Source organism: Leucoraja erinacea, chromosome 2 (genome assembly GCF_028641065.1).
Source record: "Leucoraja erinacea ecotype New England chromosome 2, Leri_hhj_1, whole genome shotgun sequence".
Classification (NCBI taxonomy): Eukaryota; Metazoa; Chordata; class Chondrichthyes; order Rajiformes; family Rajidae; genus Leucoraja; species Leucoraja erinaceus.
This window is the reverse complement of record NC_073378.1, coordinates 59,332,016-59,352,584: the sequence shown is the minus strand read 5'-3', so window position 1 is coordinate 59,352,584 and position 20,569 is coordinate 59,332,016. Positions and strand designations below refer to the sequence as shown.

General features: G+C 42.0%; 1 protein-coding gene across 1 annotated transcript in view; it reads left to right on the top strand.

Annotated features, from left to right (window-relative positions):
• The window catches only part of LOC129705828 (polycystic kidney disease protein 1-like 1), a 221,641-nt gene that overhangs the window by 95,390 nt on the left and 105,682 nt on the right, over positions 1-20,569 (top strand). The window contains 9 exon segments of the mRNA XM_055649665.1: positions 3,438-3,570; positions 4,970-5,173; positions 5,902-6,086; positions 8,750-9,033; positions 10,558-10,755; positions 11,073-11,492; positions 15,143-15,313; positions 16,106-16,168; positions 18,513-18,605. Coding sequence (XP_055505640.1) covers positions 3,438-3,570; positions 4,970-5,173; positions 5,902-6,086; positions 8,750-9,033; positions 10,558-10,755; positions 11,073-11,492; positions 15,143-15,313; positions 16,106-16,168; positions 18,513-18,605 — 1,751 coding nt within the window.

Here is a 20,569-nt window from a genome sequence, read left to right as displayed (position 1 = left end):
GGCAGCTCGTTCCATAAACCCACCACCCTTTGCGTGAAAAATTTACCCCTCAGATTCTTATAAAATCTTTCCAACTTCACCTTAAAACCTATGCGTCTGGTTCTCCACTCTGGGCAGGAGACTGTGCATCCACCCGAACTATTCCTCTCATGATTTTGTAACTGCTTGTGATTTTCAAATTTATAATCCTGTATCTTAACTGGCAAATGTATTTTGCAGAGCGATATCAATTGGACAATTGACTGACTTTGTCTCAGATTGTTAAAGGTTGGGATAATGTTTTTGCACTCAATCTCCAGCTGGTTATTCCTGTTGATGCTGCATGAGTGGACATCATGCAAAATCCAATTAGCATAGGTTATGACTTCCGATCTAGCTCGCCATCAAAATGCTTATTTATTTGATGTATGAAGAAGATCCTAATAAGAAACAGAAAAAAAATAAGTGCAGGAGTAGGCCATTTGGCCCTTCGAGCCAGCAACGCCATTCAATGTGATCATGGCTGACCATCTAAAATAGTAAGATTAAACGAGAACTTACCAGTTTGAAGTTTGATCTGTATTTTATGAGGAGTTACGATGAAGGATTACGTGAAGAGCCCGCTCAGCACACATGCGCGGCATACTTCAAAGCAGCGGTGTGGAATCACAGATAGACACAGTTATTGAAATAAACATAGTAAAAAAAAGGAGACATCAGTTATCAGTTTGACCCATATTATTGAGGGTGGGAGCGGAGGGCACGTAATCCCTCATCGTACCTCCTCATAAAATACAGATCAAACTTCAAACTGGTAAGTTCTCGTTTAATCTTACTATTTTACTTTGGAGTCACGTGAGTGACTACGTGAAGACTTCAAAGCTCTGTGATTTCAAACCGTGTAACAGTTATTACTTCATACACTGCCAAAGTCCTTGAGGAAGGAAGTGTGTTATCGTAATCAACCAAAGAATCTGTTTGTAGAAAAACACAATGGTATTTTTTAACAATAACAACAAGGAAATTAAATTGCTCCCCTGGGCTTAAATTAAATATTTGCAGTCTGTAAAAAAAACTTCTGCAAATAAAGCAGGTTTTGCCAACGGCTTATTATAAAATTTCTGAACGGTCTTTCCCCCAACCATCCTGCTGTAGCCAGGATGTAGTCTATAGGCACGTCCATTCTTTTGGCCGTCGACGTGGATGCTGCCCTGGTGGAGTGAGATTTGTACATGTTAGTGTTTATCCCAGCAGCTTTTAGCACCTGCTTGAGCCATCTCGAAATGGTTTGGCTCGTCACCCGACCATAAGGTTTTTTATGACTGACCCACAAGGCATTTCATCTCCCTTGAATATTTTTGGTTGTGTCTATGTAGGACCGTAGGTGGGTCATGGCACATAACCTTAGTTCTGGCGGGTAAGCCCGGAATTCCACGACTGGATTAGGTGTCCTGGTCTGCTCTGTTTGATCAGTCCCTGGATAACGACAGAGATCTGGTCTGGAGCTGTGAGCATGCTGTCCAGTCGCAATAGGTGTAGTGACTGGACCCTCTGTGCAGATACAAGTGCCATCAACGTGAGTGTTTTGAGCATAGATTGTTCCAGGTTGAGGGATCTGGCTGGTGGCCATCCCCTGAGGTATGTCAGGACCACACTGACATCCCATATATGGGTGTACCTTGGTCTAGGGGGTTAGAGTTGTAAATTCCCTTCATTAGTTTGACCACCAGCGGGTGGGACCCCATGACCTGTTGTCCTGGAGCTGTTTTTAAATAGACAGACAGGGCATTTCTAGCTGTGTTGATGGCCCTGTAGCTGAGTCCTTCATCGTGGTGAAGGTTCGCCAGGAATTCCAGTACGTTGGTAACTGTAGCGGTTGAGTAGGTGGTCCCTGTATCCAAGCAGTACTTCTCCCATTTTTTGATGCTGGACAAGTGTTGTTTTTTAGTGGATGTTCGGAGGGATGCTGACATGGAGTCGACGGTTTGTTCTGATAATCCCAGTCCCAGAAGTGGTTAGTGTAGCATCTGCAACCCAGGAGTTTGATTTTTTTCATGGCACGGGTGGCTTGTGCCCGATACTGGGTGTTAATAACTCTGGGTCACTGAGGAATACCATCGGAGTTTCAACAACCATGTCATGGAGTATTGGGAGCCATGGCTGCATAGGCCAGTCGGGTACTATCAAAATACCTGAAGCAGAGTCCATTTGTATTGTGCGTAGTCCCCGAATGATGAGGCAGAAGGGAGGAAATGCATAGAAGAAGAATTTCCCCAATCCAGCGCGAACGCATCTACCGCTGCTGCCTCAGGGTCTGGTTCCCAAGCGACATACATAGGTACCTGGTGATTTAGCCTAGATGCAAATAAATCGATATCTGGCGTGCCATATTGCTTGATAACTTTTGCAAATTTTTGGGGGTTTAACATCCATTCGATGTTGTCATTAAATTTACGTGACCTGGTGTCTGCCACTGTATTTAGCTTACCTGGCAGGTAAGTTGCTGTTAGCCAAATATGTCTTTCGACCAACCATTGCCAAAATGTGTTGACCAACTTGTCAAACAAGCAGAAGGCTCCTCCTGTGAAAGAAAACCCGAACTCAGAGCTTACCTGATGGTCCGTTCTTTCACCCCGTAGCGGGAGCGCCGGACTCCCGATGCGGCCACTGTTGCACTGCTGAACGCAATGTCGCGCATGCGTGCTGAGCGGGACTCCGAAGTAAAATCAGTATCCTGTTCCTGCTTTTTCCCCATATCCCTTGATTCCTTTAGCCCTAAGAGCTAAATCTAACTCTCTCTTGAAATTAGGACAACATTATTACAGAGTAGCAATGACTGTTTACTTTGTTGAGGTCTGGCATGTACAGCATCAGGAAATATTCTAATTTAATGACAGTGGCTTAAAACACATGATTCAGGGACTTGGAACAGAGAAACAGATTAATCCCAACACAAATCAGGTATAGTAGACCATTCCAAGACCTTTGAAACTCCATGACCAGGTGCTCTTGGGGACTGAGACTGAGTCATTATATTCAAGTGTAACCATCCTCCACTCCTTGTGTTTTGATGAAAAATAATCTGGTACATTTCATAGATGTCATTGTAGTTTCTTTCATTTCAATGTCTTGACTGCTGATCACGCAGTTCTGAAAATGCGCTAAACTAAATAACATTTAGAAGCCCAAAGCCGTTGTGAGTTTCAGCTGTGGTTGCAGAGAAAGTCATATAATATGCATTATTAACTTTGTACCTCCTGTATGTAGAAATCAAATCAAGGAGTCTAATATTTAAAATTCTGATTCTTGTTCCTCTCTAATACAGAATAATCTAGTAATTACATCATATGCTGAAAAGCTGCCTTTTCAAGTAATCTGCCATGTGCGAGCTTCATTGCAGAAATGGATGCTCTGTGGTTGAAATTAATATTTCCATTATGAATTGTTTTTGTTTACAGTGAAGGAGAATTTACAGTTGAAGTCGTCATCTTTAACAATGTGAGCTCAGCTGTAATCTCTGGCCAGCTCTTTGTTATTTCTGAGAATTGTCAGCCTCCTCCAGTGAAAACCTATGGCCCATCTAAAATAGAGGTACGGTGCGCTATGATATCCTCTTGAGGAGATTAGAATTAAAGTCTTTTACTCCTATATTATCCGTCTGTTACTTTCCCATTACGGCTTAATTAGATAATTGTACAGGGCTCAGTGAGACAAGACCTTGAATGCTGTGTGCAGTCTTAGGATTCTTATCTAAGGAAGGATGTGTTGCTATGGAGGGAGTTCAGAAAACTGAGAGGCAAATGTCATGGAATCCTACAAAATTCCAGCAGGCTGGGACTTTATTCCCTGGAGTACAGGTGGTTGAGGGCTGATCTTATAGAGGTGTATGAGGTGTATGAGGGGAATAGGTCAAGGAGATAAAATGAGTCTTTTACCCAGAGTAGGGGAATCAAGAACCAAAGGTTTAAGGTGAGAGGGGAACGTTTTAAAAGGAATCTAAGGGGCAATCTCTTCACACAGAGGGTGTGGGTATATGGAATGAGCTACCAGAGGAGGTGGTTGAAGCATAATACAAGCAGGTGTGACTACTGTAGGTGGGGCAGCTTGGTCAGATGAGTATGTCAGGCTGAAGGGTCTGTTTCCATGCAATATGACAGAAACAAATTTGATGAAACAAGGATCTTCCTCACAGTCAGAGCTTTCAGGACTAGGGGTCACAGTCTAAGATTAGGGATTAAGATTAAGATAAATCGCAATCATTTTGAATGGCAGAATAGGTTCGAAGGGTCAAATGTTCTGGTCCCACTCATAGTTTCTGTGTTTTTATATGAATAATCAAGATAGAATGCAGTACTGAGGTAAAACAAAGAAGAAGTCATGATAAAGAAGAATGAACTACATGTGAGAATGAGGAATTTAACCTTTGGTTAAATGAGCAACGGCGGTGCTCTGTAAGGATGCATTCTCAGCCCTTTACTCCCCTGTACACTGACAACTATGCAGCCAAATTCTGTTCTAACTAAATTTACCAGTTTGCAGTTGACGCCACTATAGAAGGCCGGATCTCAAACAATGACAAGATGCAATACAGAAAGAGAGAGTAACATGGCATCAAGACAACAATCTCCCCCACAATATTAGAAAGACGAAGGAGCTAGTTATTGATTTCAGGAAGTGAGGTGGTGTACATACCCGTCAGTATCAATTGACTACCTGTTGAACATCCATCCACTAAGAGATAACTCATTCACTTCAGTAGACCTGGAGTAATAAGCTTTCTACTATTCACTGTTAATAGCTCAAACAGTTTTCTACATTGGAATATTTTAAGAATAAGATTATCTGCTCATTATGTAGATTATAGGTTAGGAAAGGAAAGTATAATCTGTGACCTCTATGTGGCTCACATCACATTCAATAACTTAAATAAATTGTCATGAACCTATTAATTTTCTGAAATGTTATGGTAAAAGCATCCACTTTCTTGCAGGTTAGAAGATACCAGTCCTTCAACCTTGGGGTTACATTTGAGAGTGAGTTTGTCTGTAATATCTCAAGAGGTATACAATACAGTTGGTCCTTCTTTGAACAAGATGGTTCGCTGGTCACACTGGCACAGGTTGATGTTAATAAACAACTTATAATTATTCCAGGATATCTATTGAATTATGGAATCTACCTTGCAATTGCCAGGGTAAGAAATGTTTGAAAACATAATATGATTGTGGTATCATGACAAAACTTCTAATTTAATAGTAGCTGTTTCAAAATAATTTTTTATAAGAGGAAAATAGGATGTTACTTGGTCTGGAAAACGATACCAATGTTATTGAAATGTTTTGAATAATTGGTCGATAAAATCCAGGAGATATTTTAAAATATGAAGATCATGATTTCAGATTTATAGTGAAGCACACATCTGTACCCAGGCATTACTACTTCCTCATTTAATTCTGCTACATGTAAAATGGGAGCTACTTTACCTACAGCATAAATGTGACCCTTCAAAAGTAGATGATTTAGGTGTGCAGCACTTAAGGTGTGGTTTAATATCTCATTTGAAGATGAGGATTAGACAACATGGTATTCTTTCAGTCCTACACTGAATGTATTCATTCTGAGTTAACTCCAGAAATAAAAATAATAAAAGGGAATTTGAATTTAGTTTTGTTAATATTTACTGAAATTATGATTTGACTACAAAATAGTAGTAATGTGGGGTATTTTATTTTTTTCTTTTATTTCCAACTCAAATTTCTCAAACATTTATTGCTCCATTTATCATTTATGTTACCAGTAAGAATATGTTAAAATAGTAATGGAAAAAAAATACTCCAAAATCTTATCAATTTTGCAGATGAGTAGACTTTATTGTGCAATTTACAGCTCACCAATGCTCTTAAAATTACTTTCCAAATGCAGGTTCAAATTGTTGGCAGTGTGGTTTACAATAACTACACTGTAAGTGTTGCAATCCTTGCTACTCCGCCAGTGAGTGTGATTTCAGGTGGCACACACCTCTTCATAAGTAACAAGCATCAATCCATCATCAGTTTGAATGGATCAGAATCATATGATCCAGATTACCCAGGCACTTCAGACCTAAGGTGAGTCATAATTGGAGCAAGGCTCAAGAACCAGTCGTGCAGAAAAAACAGCAAATACCTGCACTTAGAAAATACATTTAACACAAAAAGATCTCAGTATGGAAAATAAATAGGATTTGTGGAAAAAACATTCAGCTAAGGATCACGCAGTCGAGGTTGAATGATGTTGAGGTGATTGAAAGAGTTGGTTTTGGTGATGGGCAGCATATGAAATTTGAAACTTAACGTCATTTTAAATGAAGTATAAAATTGCATGTTTGGTTCAGGTCATATAAGATGCTAATAGTTATAGGGTTTTCCTCATGGTCAAGTGATGTAGGCGTGGCATCAGAGTCAATGCTAGAAAGTCTGCGGATCTCTGGATGAGAAAGCCGAGAGGCTTTGTGAGAGTGTAGCATGGACATGTTGGCCGATGTGGGCAAGTTGGGCTGAAGGGCCTGTTTCTACATTGTATCACTCTATGACATATGACTCTATGAGAGATGTTATGATATCTAAATGGCCTCTGAAAGGCCATTCAAGTTGTATGCGTGCTATTGCTGCAACTGGGTTGAGCAAATGCATGGCAGTGCAAGTCTCCATGGAAAGCAAACCGTTAGTATAGAAAGGAATGTAAGAGTCAGCCCAGGAGAACAGGAAAGACGTAGAATCCTACAACAAGGACATGAAATCGGCAATGTTGAGTGGCATTTATTGCACATTCAACGAGGATGAAAATGATTTAAAGGCCACTTTAAAAGACAGAACCACTGTCTCAACAGGTGTAATGTGGCTTCCTTTACATCGGTGAGATCGATCATAGAGTACGTGACTATTTTGCTGAACATTTGTGCTCAATCCACCAAGACCAGTTAGTTCTCCTCATTGATAACCATCTTAACTCCAATTCCAATTCCCATTCTGACCTTTCTATCCTTGGCCTCCTCCTTTAACAGAGCAAGGCCACATGCAAACTGGACGAGCAGCATCTCATGTACTGATTGTGACCCCCCCCCCCCTCCCCCCCTTGTCTCTGTGCTCCATCTGAATGCACCTTTATCTACCTATCACTTGCCAAGCTTTGTCCCACCCCATCTCTCTTCCAGCTTTCTTCCCCTCAACTGCAATCGGTGTGAAGATGGGTCCCGACCAGAAACGTCATCTATCCATGTTCTCCAGAGAGGCTGCCTGACACGCTGAATTACCCCTGCACTTCTGAGTTTTTTTGTAAATCAGCATCTGCATTTCCTTGTGTCTATATATTATTAGACGTGTGTCCCTTTTAAATTTTGTAGCACTTGATTAACTGCTCGATGCATATGTTGCAACATTGTTTAGTTAAAAGTTGACAGACAAATTCTTTCTGTATGGAAGATGCAGCTTTACACTATGTGGCAAAGAAAGTTTGCATGCATCTTCCAATGTCACAGAAAGTGAATCTTGTGTACCGGCCTCGTCTTCCCCTCTCCACTTATCGATAAAACTTTGTCCACTTTTCCCACAATTTCACTCCTTGAGTAAAACACAAGGTGCTGGAGGAACTCAGCAGGTCCGGCAACATCAGTGGTCAGAATGGACAGATGACGTTTTGGGTCGGAATCCTTTTTCAAACTGATTGTAATAGTGGGGAGAAAGTTGGAAAAGGGAGTCGGTGGAGGGACAATGACTGACAAATGATAGGTGTATTTTGCTTGGGTAACTTACAACGCAACGGTATGTATATTTATTTCTCTAACTTCAAGTAGCACTTGCTTTCCCTCTCCGTCCCTTGACCATCCTAGTTCTCCGACTTGTTCTACTGTCCTCCTTATTAAATATTACTGATTGTATTCCACGTGGTCACCTTCCCCTCACCTAACAATGAACCATTCTACATTTCTTTATCTTCATCTGCTTTGATCTGTCGTTTTCACACGTTACCCTTCAATATCTCCAGACTCCCTCTCCCCTGCCACTCAGGGTGAAGAAGGGTCTCGACCTGAAATGTCAACCATTCCTTCTCTCCAGGGATGCTGCCTGTTCCGCTGAGTAACTCAAGCATTTTGTGTCTGTAAATTATGTCAAATGGGTGGAGTAGGTGACAAAGACTAGAAGTGCAAAGGTGACAAAGGGTGTCAGATGAGGTGAAATGTAAAACCAGAGGGAGGCATTTGTGGAAGGGGGGGGGGGAGAATAAAAGGGGAATGAGCGACTCGGAGATCGGAAAGTATGTATGTATCCATTTAGCTTCTTGTTGAAGAAATCAGTGCCATTTCAATCTCGGGAAAGCCCATCCCATTCGCTTCATTACCCATGATTTGACCGTCTCCCTTCCAGCACTCAATTTGGAATTGCACATTTACCTTCTTCCCCTTGAACATTTCTTCTTCCCCTTTGAAAATATCTAGAAATAATTAAACTTAACAGGAGAAATTTGTTTTTCTTCATTAGCGTTTGAAGTTGAGAGTGTCATACTTGTATCTCAGACATGAATTTCCAGTAAAGTTACTGGAACTGAATGTACGTAGCTGAGTACAATCAGCAGCCAATGCCCTAGCTATGCTTTAACACTAGCAATTAAAACGAATTTCTCACGCAATTCTTTTTTATCAGGTAACTTAATGGTTTGTAAAAGTTAATTTTTAAATTGTAATTTATTCTGTTGTATATATTAAATTTATTTTACCTCTGTCAACTCTTCACAGGTTTTTCTGGTCCTGTGAAACAGTGAGTAGCTTGGATATCCCTTGTTTCAGACATAACCTGAACAAAACTTTGGACACAACTTCCAGTATAATCAAGGTCCCACTGTCGACCTTAAAAGCTGACATTGACCAGTTTATTTTCAAGTTAACAGTCAGCAGTGATAACAGAAATTCTTCAGAAGCGCTTCTGTTTATAACAGTTAAGAAAGAAGATCACTTAAGGCAAGTTCTCAAACATCATAGTGTTCCAAATATTGTTGGGAAAATGCCTGCCAAAGCACCTTAAGCATATCGAAATGTATCTACGATTTGGGAGGTTATGTCTCACCCTCTCGCTATCTAGTGATTTGAAACAAATCACCAAAAAAATCCGTGGGAGCCCAGTGGGAGACGGTATTTGTTGACTAACAGGCTGCAGAGTGTGGTCCCAACACACAAAAAAAGTTTGCACAATATTTTACTTTAGACTTTAGAGATAGAGTGCAGAAACAGGCCCTTCGACCTGCGATCACCCCGTACACTAACATTATCCTGCACACTAGGATCAATTTATAATACTTACGACATGTTACTGATTTATACCATGTGCATATCTGACCTTCAACTTAGCCATCAATTAATGGTTGACTTAAAAACATGAGTAATCTCTGTCAAGATCAAAAATAACTGAGCTTTCTGTTTGCCTCCCTGTGGTAAAGTTAATTTTCCAAAATATAACAAATTATGCAAAAACGATCAAACAAATGAAATACTAGGATCCGTCTCAATGTAAAATGTGACTTTGCGAGTTATGAAACTACAGCAAGGAGATTGCAGAAGCCTCAATGAAGATCTTTGCTGGAGATAGCAGCAGCCTACATTCAGGAAAACAACTCTCCACTACCACCCTGTGACTCCTTTCTGCAATACAATTTTGAATCCTGGATCCTGGCTCACCCATGTGATCTAACCTTCTGGACTAGCCAACCATATGTGATCCTGTCAAAAGTCTTGCTAAAGTCCATACAGACCTCAACCACCTTTGGCAATCCCTTTGGTGACCTCTTCGAAAAAACTGTCAAGTTCTGAGATGTGTTTGACAATACACACATCTGTGCTGACTATCACCACTCAATTCCCCCAATTCTTTTGATTCCATGACTAACTTCTTAGTAAATACAGATCTGAATTATTCATTTAACACCTGACCCATCTCCTGTGGCTCAACACATATACTCCTCTAACCAATTGATCTGTTAAAATTATCGAATTAGAATCTAATTTCTGGTTCTTCATTTTGCAACCTGCTATTCAGGATCAAGATGCTCTTAATCCTTACAATCCAATTTATTTGAAAACACTTAAATAAAATTGAACAGTTTAATTTGCTGAACTAATACCGCAGGGCATTGACTACGATCCAGGTGTAAATTCAAAATCCATCATGATGATGGGAAATTTAAATTAAAGAATTAAATTAAATCTGAAATTTAAAAAATGATTTATTAATGGAGAATTTGAAACCATCAGATTGTCACAAACTGACTGTGGGGAATGACATTTTCTGTTCAATATGTGATCCAGATACACAATCTGTTGACTCTTAAATGCCTGCTGAAATGGTCTGGGAAGCCAGGCAGTTCAAGGGAATTCAGAGGATAGCAGTAAATGCTGACTCAGCAACATGTACAATCATTGAACAAATATAGATGCACAACTGGGTATAAGGAAAATCTGTCTTAAATAAGCTATGGTCAATATGAGACTGCTGCAAGTTGATGAGAGATTTCTCAGTTACCTTGTTTAAATTATATTTTACTGCTGACTAATATCTGTGATCTTTGTAACCCACGATACTTTTTACAGGCTGGTAAAACTCTTTTGTGTTGACTGTGTGAATAATTCAGTCAATTGGAATGATGCATTTTCTCTCAAAGCTGTGTGTGAGGAATGCACAGAAACTGTGAATCTCTCATATTCTTGGAAGTTATTCCTTGTGAATTCAACAGAGACAGAACGTTTTGAAGGTCAGTCACCTAAAGTGTTCCAGAACTCCACTATCTTCAAAACACTAGAATTCTAAAAACAAATTTAATGAATATTTCTGTAATCAAGTGAATAGCAATTTAGTCAATGACGTGATGATATCAGTGGATGACAGGTGATTTGTTTTTTATTGCTAAGTATATCAGCAAATGTAATGCTGACATTCTAAATAAAAGTGAAGATAAACTAATCATGATTTTTCCAAAAAAAATCTAATTCAGTAATTTAAGATTAATCCATTGATCTTTCCCTGATGTCAGGCAAAAACATTTAAATATATTGTGTGTTTGTTTTATAGTTCCCTTCTGCAGACTGGTGGTGGACAGCCTGCAGTCAAATTTGCATGGCCCCATTGTGGTTAACGATTCTCCTGCACTTGAAGCGACTACCAGCACACAAACATCAGTGACAGCAACTATTCACTCCAGCATTCAATCCACAGCCAGTCACAAAATCAAAGGCACTCACGGAACTTGGATTGGTCCATTTGGTCAAAATAATTCTGGTAATGTTACCAGCACCACTACAGTTTCAACTTTCCCTGTTACTCCAATTCATACCTCCCTAACCAACGTAACAAACAGAATAGGAAGAATGACTACTTTAAAGGGTCCATTCCCCTTTCCTGTTCCCGAAGAGCAGTTATCAGCAGGAAGACCTCAGAGAAGAATTCCTCGAGCTGCTCAGTCAATAGGTTCTTCACTCATCAATGCTTCAGGTAAAGCTTGCAACATCCAGAAATTCTCCTGCCTGCAATTTTCAAGTCTTCATCTTTTTATTATCACAAAGACATATGTTATTGTGTTAGTTGTATTTGGCTTTGAGCATTTTCGATGGAAGGCGTGTCTTATTTGCGTAAGATGCAAACTTGATTGGACTAACTGTAACTTGCTGAGTCAGAGTATATGATGTTATGAAAGGTTAGGAATACAATATTGTCCATGTTATGTTGAAGCTGATGAAAAGGATCCTGTAAAGGGCAACATAACATATTTACAAGCTGTGTTTGAGTTACATTTATGAGAACTGTCAAGTTAAGAGTTTGGCAATATTAGCTCCCTCTTTAGAACTCTTTGTTGGTGGAGAGGTCATAAGTCATCAGTTGATAAACTGATTTCTCTGTGGGGGAAAAAAAAGCTTAAAAAACAAATAAGATCATTTGCTTAAAGACAAATCATTTTTAACCTTGGATGCCCTTGTGTTTATTTTGGTTTAGTTTAGTTTAACTTGGAGATATAGCATAGAGGCAGGCCCTGGGGCCCACTGAGCCCACACCGACCAACTAGTTCACACTAGATCAATGTTGTATCCCTTTCTCATCCACTCCCTACACACAAAGAGCAATTTACAGAGTCAAATTAAAATACAAACCCGCGCGTCTTTGGGATATATTTGAAAACCGGAGCACCCAGAGAAAATCCAGACAGTCACAGGGAGAGAGTGCAAACTCCACAGAGACAGCATCTGAGGTCAGGATCAAACCCGAGACTCTGGCACTGTGAGACAGTAGCTCTAGCTGGAGTGCTGGAGGAGGTACATCAGTTTTTTGTGTGACTCCCTGCATCTCCAATATACAATACACAAGAAGCGAACAAAGAACTGTAAAATGCCAAAACTAGCCTTTCAAGTACAAACCCAAATAAAGGCCTGACACCATAATATCATTTCCTTGGAAATGTTAGAGAGCTGTGTCAGAATGCAGATTGGGAGATGTGGGAGAAGATGATTAGTTGATCGGAGAAAAAATGCTGGGGCTTGAGTTTGTGTAGTTCATGGAAGGGTTACGATCAGAATGGCAGAAAATAATCTTTGCTGCTGGAATCACTTTGGGTAGATGGTTATCGAAGGAGAGGTGGATAGTTGGGGAGATGACAGGTATGACATGATAGCAACAGCATCGAGTGGGATGGTGACAGATTTAGACTTTAGAGATACAGTGCAGAAACAGGTCCTCCAGCCCACTGAGTCCGCACCAGCTAGCACTCACCTCGTACACTCGCACTCGGGCCAATTTACAATTTTTATCCCAAAGCCAATTAACCTACAAACCTGTATGTCTTTGAAGTGTGGGAGGATAAAAGCCACATTGTCACAGGAAGAACGTACAAACACTGTACAGACATAGCCAGGATCGAACCCGGATGTCTAGCATTGTAAAGCAGCAGTTCTACCACTACGCCACTGTGCAGCCATGAAGCATTAAGTTGTTTCTACCACTACGCCACTGTGCAGCCATGAAGCATTAAGTTGTTAAGCATTACATCTTAAAAAAGGCTCCTATCTGGAGTAAATGAACTACTTCACTTATCAGCTAGGATAAAGCAGGACCCTTCAAACACTTCAAGTAGTCTTTGGTTAAAAGACTACATAATTTCACAAACGATCAGGAATGTTGTCATCACTGCTCAAAAACCTATTGTTTGCAGGGCTCCGAATAGTTAAGAAAGAAGCATTAAAAAAAATATCAAAAGAAGCTTTGGATCTTGTGACACACCGGACATTGTAACAGCTAACATTGTTAGTAAATTAGCAGATGACAACAAAATTGGTGGTAGGGTGGACAGATATCTAAATTTACACCAAGATCGCGATCAGTTAGGAAGGTTTATACTATTAATTAATGACATGGTTTTGTAAATATTCCACTCCTTATATCCGCCAAATATCAATGAATAGAATAGCCTTTTATTTGTCATTCAGACCGAAGTCTGAACGAAATTTAAGCAGTCATACATACAATAAAAAAACTCAACAATAAACACATATTAACATCCACCACAGTGAGGCCACCCAGCATCTCCTCACTGTGATGGAGGCAAAAGTCTTAGGTCTGCAGTCTCTTCCCTCCTCTTCTCCCTCTGCGCTGAGGCGATACCCCCCCCCCCCCCCCCCCGGGCGATGTTATAACAGTCCCGCGGCTCAACACCGCGGCCCGGGGTGGTCGTAGCTGCAGCCCACCCAGACCTGCAGACGCAGCCGCTGGCCCGTGGCCGAACCCCGGACTCAGGCCACCGCCGCCAGGACACTGTCCCAGCCACCCTCACGTGAGTAACTGTCGACTTCAGCCTCGGGCCGGGCCGGGCCGCCCCGACATGGGCGCCGAACCTCCCCCGGGCCGGGCCGCCCCGACATGGGCGTTGCTCCTCCCTTCGGCTGGGCCGCCCCGATTCGAGCGTTCCTTCTTTCCCGTTCCGGGCAGCCCCGACTCAGGCTCCTCCCTTCGGCCGGGCCGCCCCGACATGGGCGCCGAACCTCCCTCGGGCTGCGAGCGCCGCGCCTCCCCGAGCTCGGCCGCTCCGACGGGAGCCTCGTTCCATCTCGGGCTGGCCGCTCCTCTCCTGTGCCGGTCCGCCCTCACGGGAGCGAACTCAGGGTGAGTCCTGATGGTCTCTGCCTCCTGAGCCTCGAGGTCGCCAGCTCCATTTAGGCCTCAGCGCTGACGGAGGCAGAGAAGGGGAATGCGACAGAAAAGTCGCATTCCCCCGCAGGGAGAGACTGCACACCCCGTTCCACCCCCCCCCCCCCCCCCACAAAACACCACTAAAAAAACAAAAACTAGACTAACCAAACAAAATAAACAACACAAAAAACACAAAACAAACAGGACTGCCGATGAGCCGCTGCTGCCAGAGCCGCGCCGCCACTTCCAATGGACTAAGTTAAAGCCGAGCCTGTTGACACCAGAACTCTATTCCTTTAAGGGCCTGTCCCACTTAGGCGATTTTTTTCAGCGACAGCCAGAAAATAGGCTGTCGCCACATGGTTGCGGGGTGCCGCCTGTATTGTCGTGAGTTGTCTCCTCAAGTGTCGTAACTTTTCTCTTGTCGCCGCTGGATTTTGAAATGTTCAAAACCTTTCAGCGACAGTGGGCTTGACGTTGCCTGTCTTCTCTTGTCATAGGTGCTGTCGTAGGTTGTCGCCGAGATGACGCCAGGTGACGTTGGTTGTCGCCGGGTGATGACTTTGGTGAATTCCATTGGCGACAACCTATGTCATCCTTAGTCAACCGGCGACTGAATTGTCTTCAGTTGTCGCCGACGGGGTTGTTATTGTCGTAGATTGTCGCTGGCGGACGTAGGTTGACTTCAGTTGTCATAGATTGTCGACTGGTGGTTGTAGATTGTTGTAGGTGTGGTCGTAGGTGGACGTCCTAAGTTGCGACGATTGGGTCACCGGTTGTCGATAGCTTGACATCGACTAGGTGGAAGGTTGTCATCTACATTGTCGTAGGGGGAGTCCAGTCGCCACTTTTTCGGCGACCTGCTACGACTGTGACAGTCGCCCGGAGTCGGCGAAAAAAATCGCCTGTGGGCAGGCCCTTTTGGTGTTGAAATGATTGTAAATTTTTAACACTGTATTTTGTTTCAGATATCAATGGGACTCTCAATGCTGCTGGAAATAAGAGCTTCTCCACAGTTTATGAAAAATTGAAGACCACATCATTGCCTGTGTCTAATTCTCCCAAAGTGAATGGTTCTCGCATGGAAAGAGGTGGATCACAACTTGAGATCTCAGAGAGTGGAATCATTGAAAGAGGAGGTAAGGAGGAGAATTGAGTGCAAATGTCTATCTTGGACAATAAAAGGCATCTGTCTTTTTTAATTGCAGTATTGTTTCCATGTTCTCAAACAAAGTCAGAATGATATAATTCTAGTGCACATATTGACGTGCATAATTCTTTTTAAGGCAAAGGAATCTCTGTAATTTAACCACCTTATTTAATGCTGAGCTTCAGACCACATCGCTTTTCTCCTTACCTACCACTTCCTCAGCCCAACTGTTAAGTAAACCATGTTTTTGCGACTGTCAGAATTACTAATCTGGCTCAGCATCCAAGAGCAGATTTGTTGGAAAGTACAACAAACTGGTAAATTGTTGGTGCAGGAAAGAACTGCAGATGCTGGTTTAAGTCGAAGGTAGACACAAAATGCTGGAGCAACTCAGCAGAACAGGCAGCATCTCTGTAGAGAAGGAATGGAACTCAAACAGCACTTTCAGGCTGTGCACATTCACATGGGAAACCCACGCTTATCAAGATTCAATGATTCAAGATTCAAGTGTTGTTTTCTGTGTGGAACTGTTGGCCAAAGGCAGAAACATTTGGGCCTGAGTCTCAGATCTAATGATGTGTTGAGTTTAGTTTGCAATGCAATTTCTGCTTTCCAATCCTCAGACATTTTCTCATTCTGTGTTTACACAGGTGGATTTGTTTGTTGAAAATTGTACAATTTTAGTATGGCAATTCAGTGAATTCTGAATAATAACTAGAATACAATATCTAAGTTTTAATGAAAAGGTTTCTTAAGTTCTGTGTTATTGTGAGTTCTTTAGGATCCTTTTCCGGAGGAGGATCGAGCAGCTCAACACCATTTCCAGGATTGCCGGTTGTTCCAGGTACCCTGTACCATTATTCTACCCACTGACATTATGCACCAACCTGCTACTCAATTCTGAACCAACTTGCCATTGGTGTTTGTGTACCCTGTAATAAAATAATCTCACAGTAAAACTGGCAGAGAGTGCACCCCCTGCCCCATCTGTGGCAGTATCTGCAAGCCCCACCTTGGCTTCATCAACTACCTCAAAACCCACAAAACTGTAGTGAAAGCAAATCATCCTCACCACCAAAGGACTGCCTGAAAAGACGATCACGATCGTTGTTTTAAAAAAAAACTGCCCAAATAGCTTTTTCCTAAACTATTTATCTATTATTATTTTCCAGAGGTCAAAGACTCATAATTATTATGTGCTATGTGCCCAGAGTCCAGCATGTTTCATAGTAAGTGCACCCAGAGGGAGGAGGTCATGCAGCATGGTGCGCTGAGGAACTCCAAGAAGACCAAGGAGCTCAGTAGACTCAGGAAGTCAGAGGTCACAGTAGGTGGAGGTGGAACGTGTTTCTAGCTTCAGGTCAAACATCAATGACCTCTCTTGGACCCACAATACCTCTACTTATCAAGAAGGCAGTCTCTTCTTCCTGAATAAAGAAGGTCCACCTGGTGAACTTCTACCGCTGCACCATCGAGAGCATCCTTACCAACTGCATCACAGTACGGTATGGCAACTGCTCTGTCTCCGACCGGAAGGCATTGCAGAGGGTGGTGAAAATTGCCCAACGCATCACCGGTTCCACGCTCCCCTCCATTGAGTCTGTCCAAAGCAAGCGCTGTCTGCGGAGGGCGCTCAGCATCGCCAAGGACTGCTCTCACCCCAACCATGGACTGTTTACCCTCCTACCATCCGTGAGGCGCTACAGGTCTCTCCGTTGCCGAACCAGCAGGTCGAGGATTCCCATCAGTTGCATCTGATTCTACACTCATCTGAAACCAGACAGGTCGAGGAACAGATTCTTTCCGGCTGCGGCTGTCACTCTACTAAACAACGTACCTCGGTGATGCCAATCCCACCCCCCCCCCCCCCCCCCCCACCCCCCCCCCCCCCCCCCCACACATTGGGGGCAATTGACTGATAAACCGGCACAATTTGCCTGACATGATAATGGCATTTCTAAGGTTGCTGATAAAAAGATGAATATTGCATGCACATGCTCCTATCTTAATTCCTCCCTTTTTCGCCCTCTCTTTTAAGTCATCAAATAGTAAAAACAAAGAAAGAGGCTGGAAAGCAACATTAAGATTCTAGAAATACATATGAGTCATACAGCATGGAAATGGGCCCTTTGGCCCAACTTGCCCACGCTGACCAACATGCCCCATCTACACTCGTCCCATCTGCCTGCATTTGGCACATATCTCTCTAAACCGATCCTATCCATGTATATCAGTGAAGTAAAAACAAGAGTTAAAGTTCAGTTTGAGATCTTTTATCTGCTGAAAGATCATTCAGCACCTGAGTTTCAGCACCTTAGACATTTACTCTCTCTGCCATGTGTCCTGTCCACTCTGCTGCAACTCTGCTCATCTTCTTCGGCAACACATTCCACGGCTGCTTTCTCTATCCCCTTGAAGGATAAGGGAAGCTGGGTTACAGAAATATTGGCATGTAAAACGTCCACTCCCATGACATGACATTCTGACTTGGAAGTTTATCTTTATTATTTTATTGTCTTAGGATCAAAATACTGTTACTACTGCTAATAGCACTGTGGAAACTTCACTTTGTAGACAGCAGTGTTTCAATAAGATGGTTCACAACCATCTTTACAAGTGTAAGAATGGGTGGGCATTAAATCGTTTTTGTAATGACATTTCCACCCCCTGAACTTGTGAATCCAATTAATCCTATTTGTCCTATTCTAGGGCAGAACACAAGATGAAATTTCTTGATTAGTACAGGTTTCAGAGGTTATGGGTGGAAGGCAGGAGAATGGGGTTAGGAGGGAGCGATAGATCAGCCATGATTGAATGGCAGCGTAGCCTTGATGAGCTGAATTCTCCTCCTATCACATGATCTAATGAAACATTATGCTTGAAAGCCATGCTGTCCTCTGTGGAGGGAAATGGACAGATTGGGTTTTGGGCTGGAACTGCCTAAAACTTTGTCTTCCTGACCTGACCTAGACCTAGGCTACCTGATCCCCTGAGTTATTTTTATTAACGATTTCAGAACTGCAGTTTCCTAAGTCTCCATTCTTTCCTTCTGATTTCCCCACAGTATACAATTGTATAGTGGACCTGAGTCTTTTATCTTTTTCCATTCAAAAAATTGAGTGAGACTTAGATGGTTGCAATTAAAAACTAATGTGCACACTTATCTTTTCTTTTCTCACCTTCCTCAGCAACCGTCAGCAACAACACCAATATGACTATTAGTGGAAGTGTCTTTGGAGAAGGTTCTTCCAACGCAACAGAGAACACCACTGATACAACAGGTAAAGAGTTCTGGGAAAGGTATCTCAGCATATTTTTGTTCAGTCTGCAGTTAACTCTGTTTGCACACTGAAAATGTTATTTGTCGGTTTCCACTACCTGTTATTGTTCAAGAATAGTATATACCACCAAGTTATGTATAACTTTATTCAACCCTCCTTATTTTCATTCATCATGTACAACATCTCAGTTTCTTGATTTGCACAAATGAAAAATAGATGCATAAAGAGTATTACATCACTGCCCAACATGTGTTTCTTAGACTGTGGAAAGACTTTGGCAACTTGAGAGATTAGGCACTTGCGGCAAGAACTATTAATCGGAGATACAAGGGACTGCAGATTAGGTCACCTTGAGTAAGAAACAAAGTGCTAAAGAAATTCAACAAGTCAGGCAGCATCTATGGAGGGAAATGGCCAGGCAACATTTTAGATCAGAACTGTTCTTCAGACTCAGAGTCTGCCCATTCTCTCTCTGCATCAGACAGATGCTGCCTGACTTGTTAAGTTTTTCCAGCATTTTTTTTTTTTTTTTTTTTTTGCTGAACCATCAATCCTTGATATCTAAAGCATGATTATTGCAGTTGGCTTCCCATCAACTTCATGGAATTACTGTGAGCTGTAAACTTAAAAAAATCTGTACCACATAAATGCTGTCATTATAACAATAAGTTGGAAACTGCATTTCTTGTGACAAGTCATTCATCTCTTGAATTCCCAAACATTTTGACCATCTGAGAGGCAATTGTTAAGGCTGTGATGTAACATTCTTCAGACCTAAGCCTAACACCAACTGTAACTGAGCAGCTCACCTCATTGGGATGCTGTCCACAAGACTAAACATCAATTCACCTGAGCACCAAAGCTGCCATGTGTGTTATCTGGCATTGATCAGCAGGGATATTATGAATAAGGGATAGGCCATTTAGGACTGAGATGTGGGAACACTTTTTCACCCAGAGAGTTGTGAATCTGTGGAATTCTCTGCCACAGAAGGTAGTGGAGGCCAATTCACTGGATGTTTTCAAGAGAGAGTTAGATTTATCTCTTAGAGGTAACAGAATCAAGGGATTTGGAGAAAAAGCAGGAACGGGGTACTGTTTTTGGATGACCAGCCATGATCATATTGAATGGCGGTGCTGGCTCGAAGGGCCAAATGGCCTACTTCTGCACCTATTTTCTATGTTTCTACATTTCTCTATTGTTCAAAACAATTTCCACCATTAAAATGATAAAGCAGATCCCTGGCAATACCACTGTCTGCAGATAGCTTTGCAAGTCACACACATACTGTAATTCTGGCAAGGGTATATTGATCTTCCTTCAGCATATCTAGGTTTAAATTCTGCAACTAAAGTCTACCAAAACTGTTCTATGGGAATATTTTCACCACAAAGTTCACAGTGGTTCAGGTAGATAGCTCATAATTATTTTCTCAATGACCATTTGAGGTGGGAAATAAATGCTGACAATGCTTGTGAAGCTTCACTATGTAAATTAACAAGAAACATAGAAACATAGAAAATAGATACAGGAGTAGGCCCTTCGAGCTTGCACCGCCATTCAATATGATCATGGCTGATCATCCAACTCAGTATCCTGTACCTGCCTTCTCTCCATACCCCCTGATCCCTTTAGCCACAAGGGCCACATCTAACCCTCTTAAATACAGCCAATGAACTGGCCTCAACTACCTTCTGTGGCAGAGATTTCCAGAGATTCACCACTCTTGTGTGAACATTTTTTTCTCACCTCGGTCCTAAAAGATTTCCCCCTTATCTTTAAACTGTGACCCCTTGTTCTGGACTTCCCCAACATCGGGAACAATCTTCCTGCATCTAGCCTGTCCAACCCCTTAAGAATTTTGTGAGTTTCTATAAGATCCCCCCTCAATCTCCTAAATTCTAGCGAATACAAGCTGAGTGTATCCAGTCTTTCTTCATAAGATGAATCTCTTTGGGAAATTA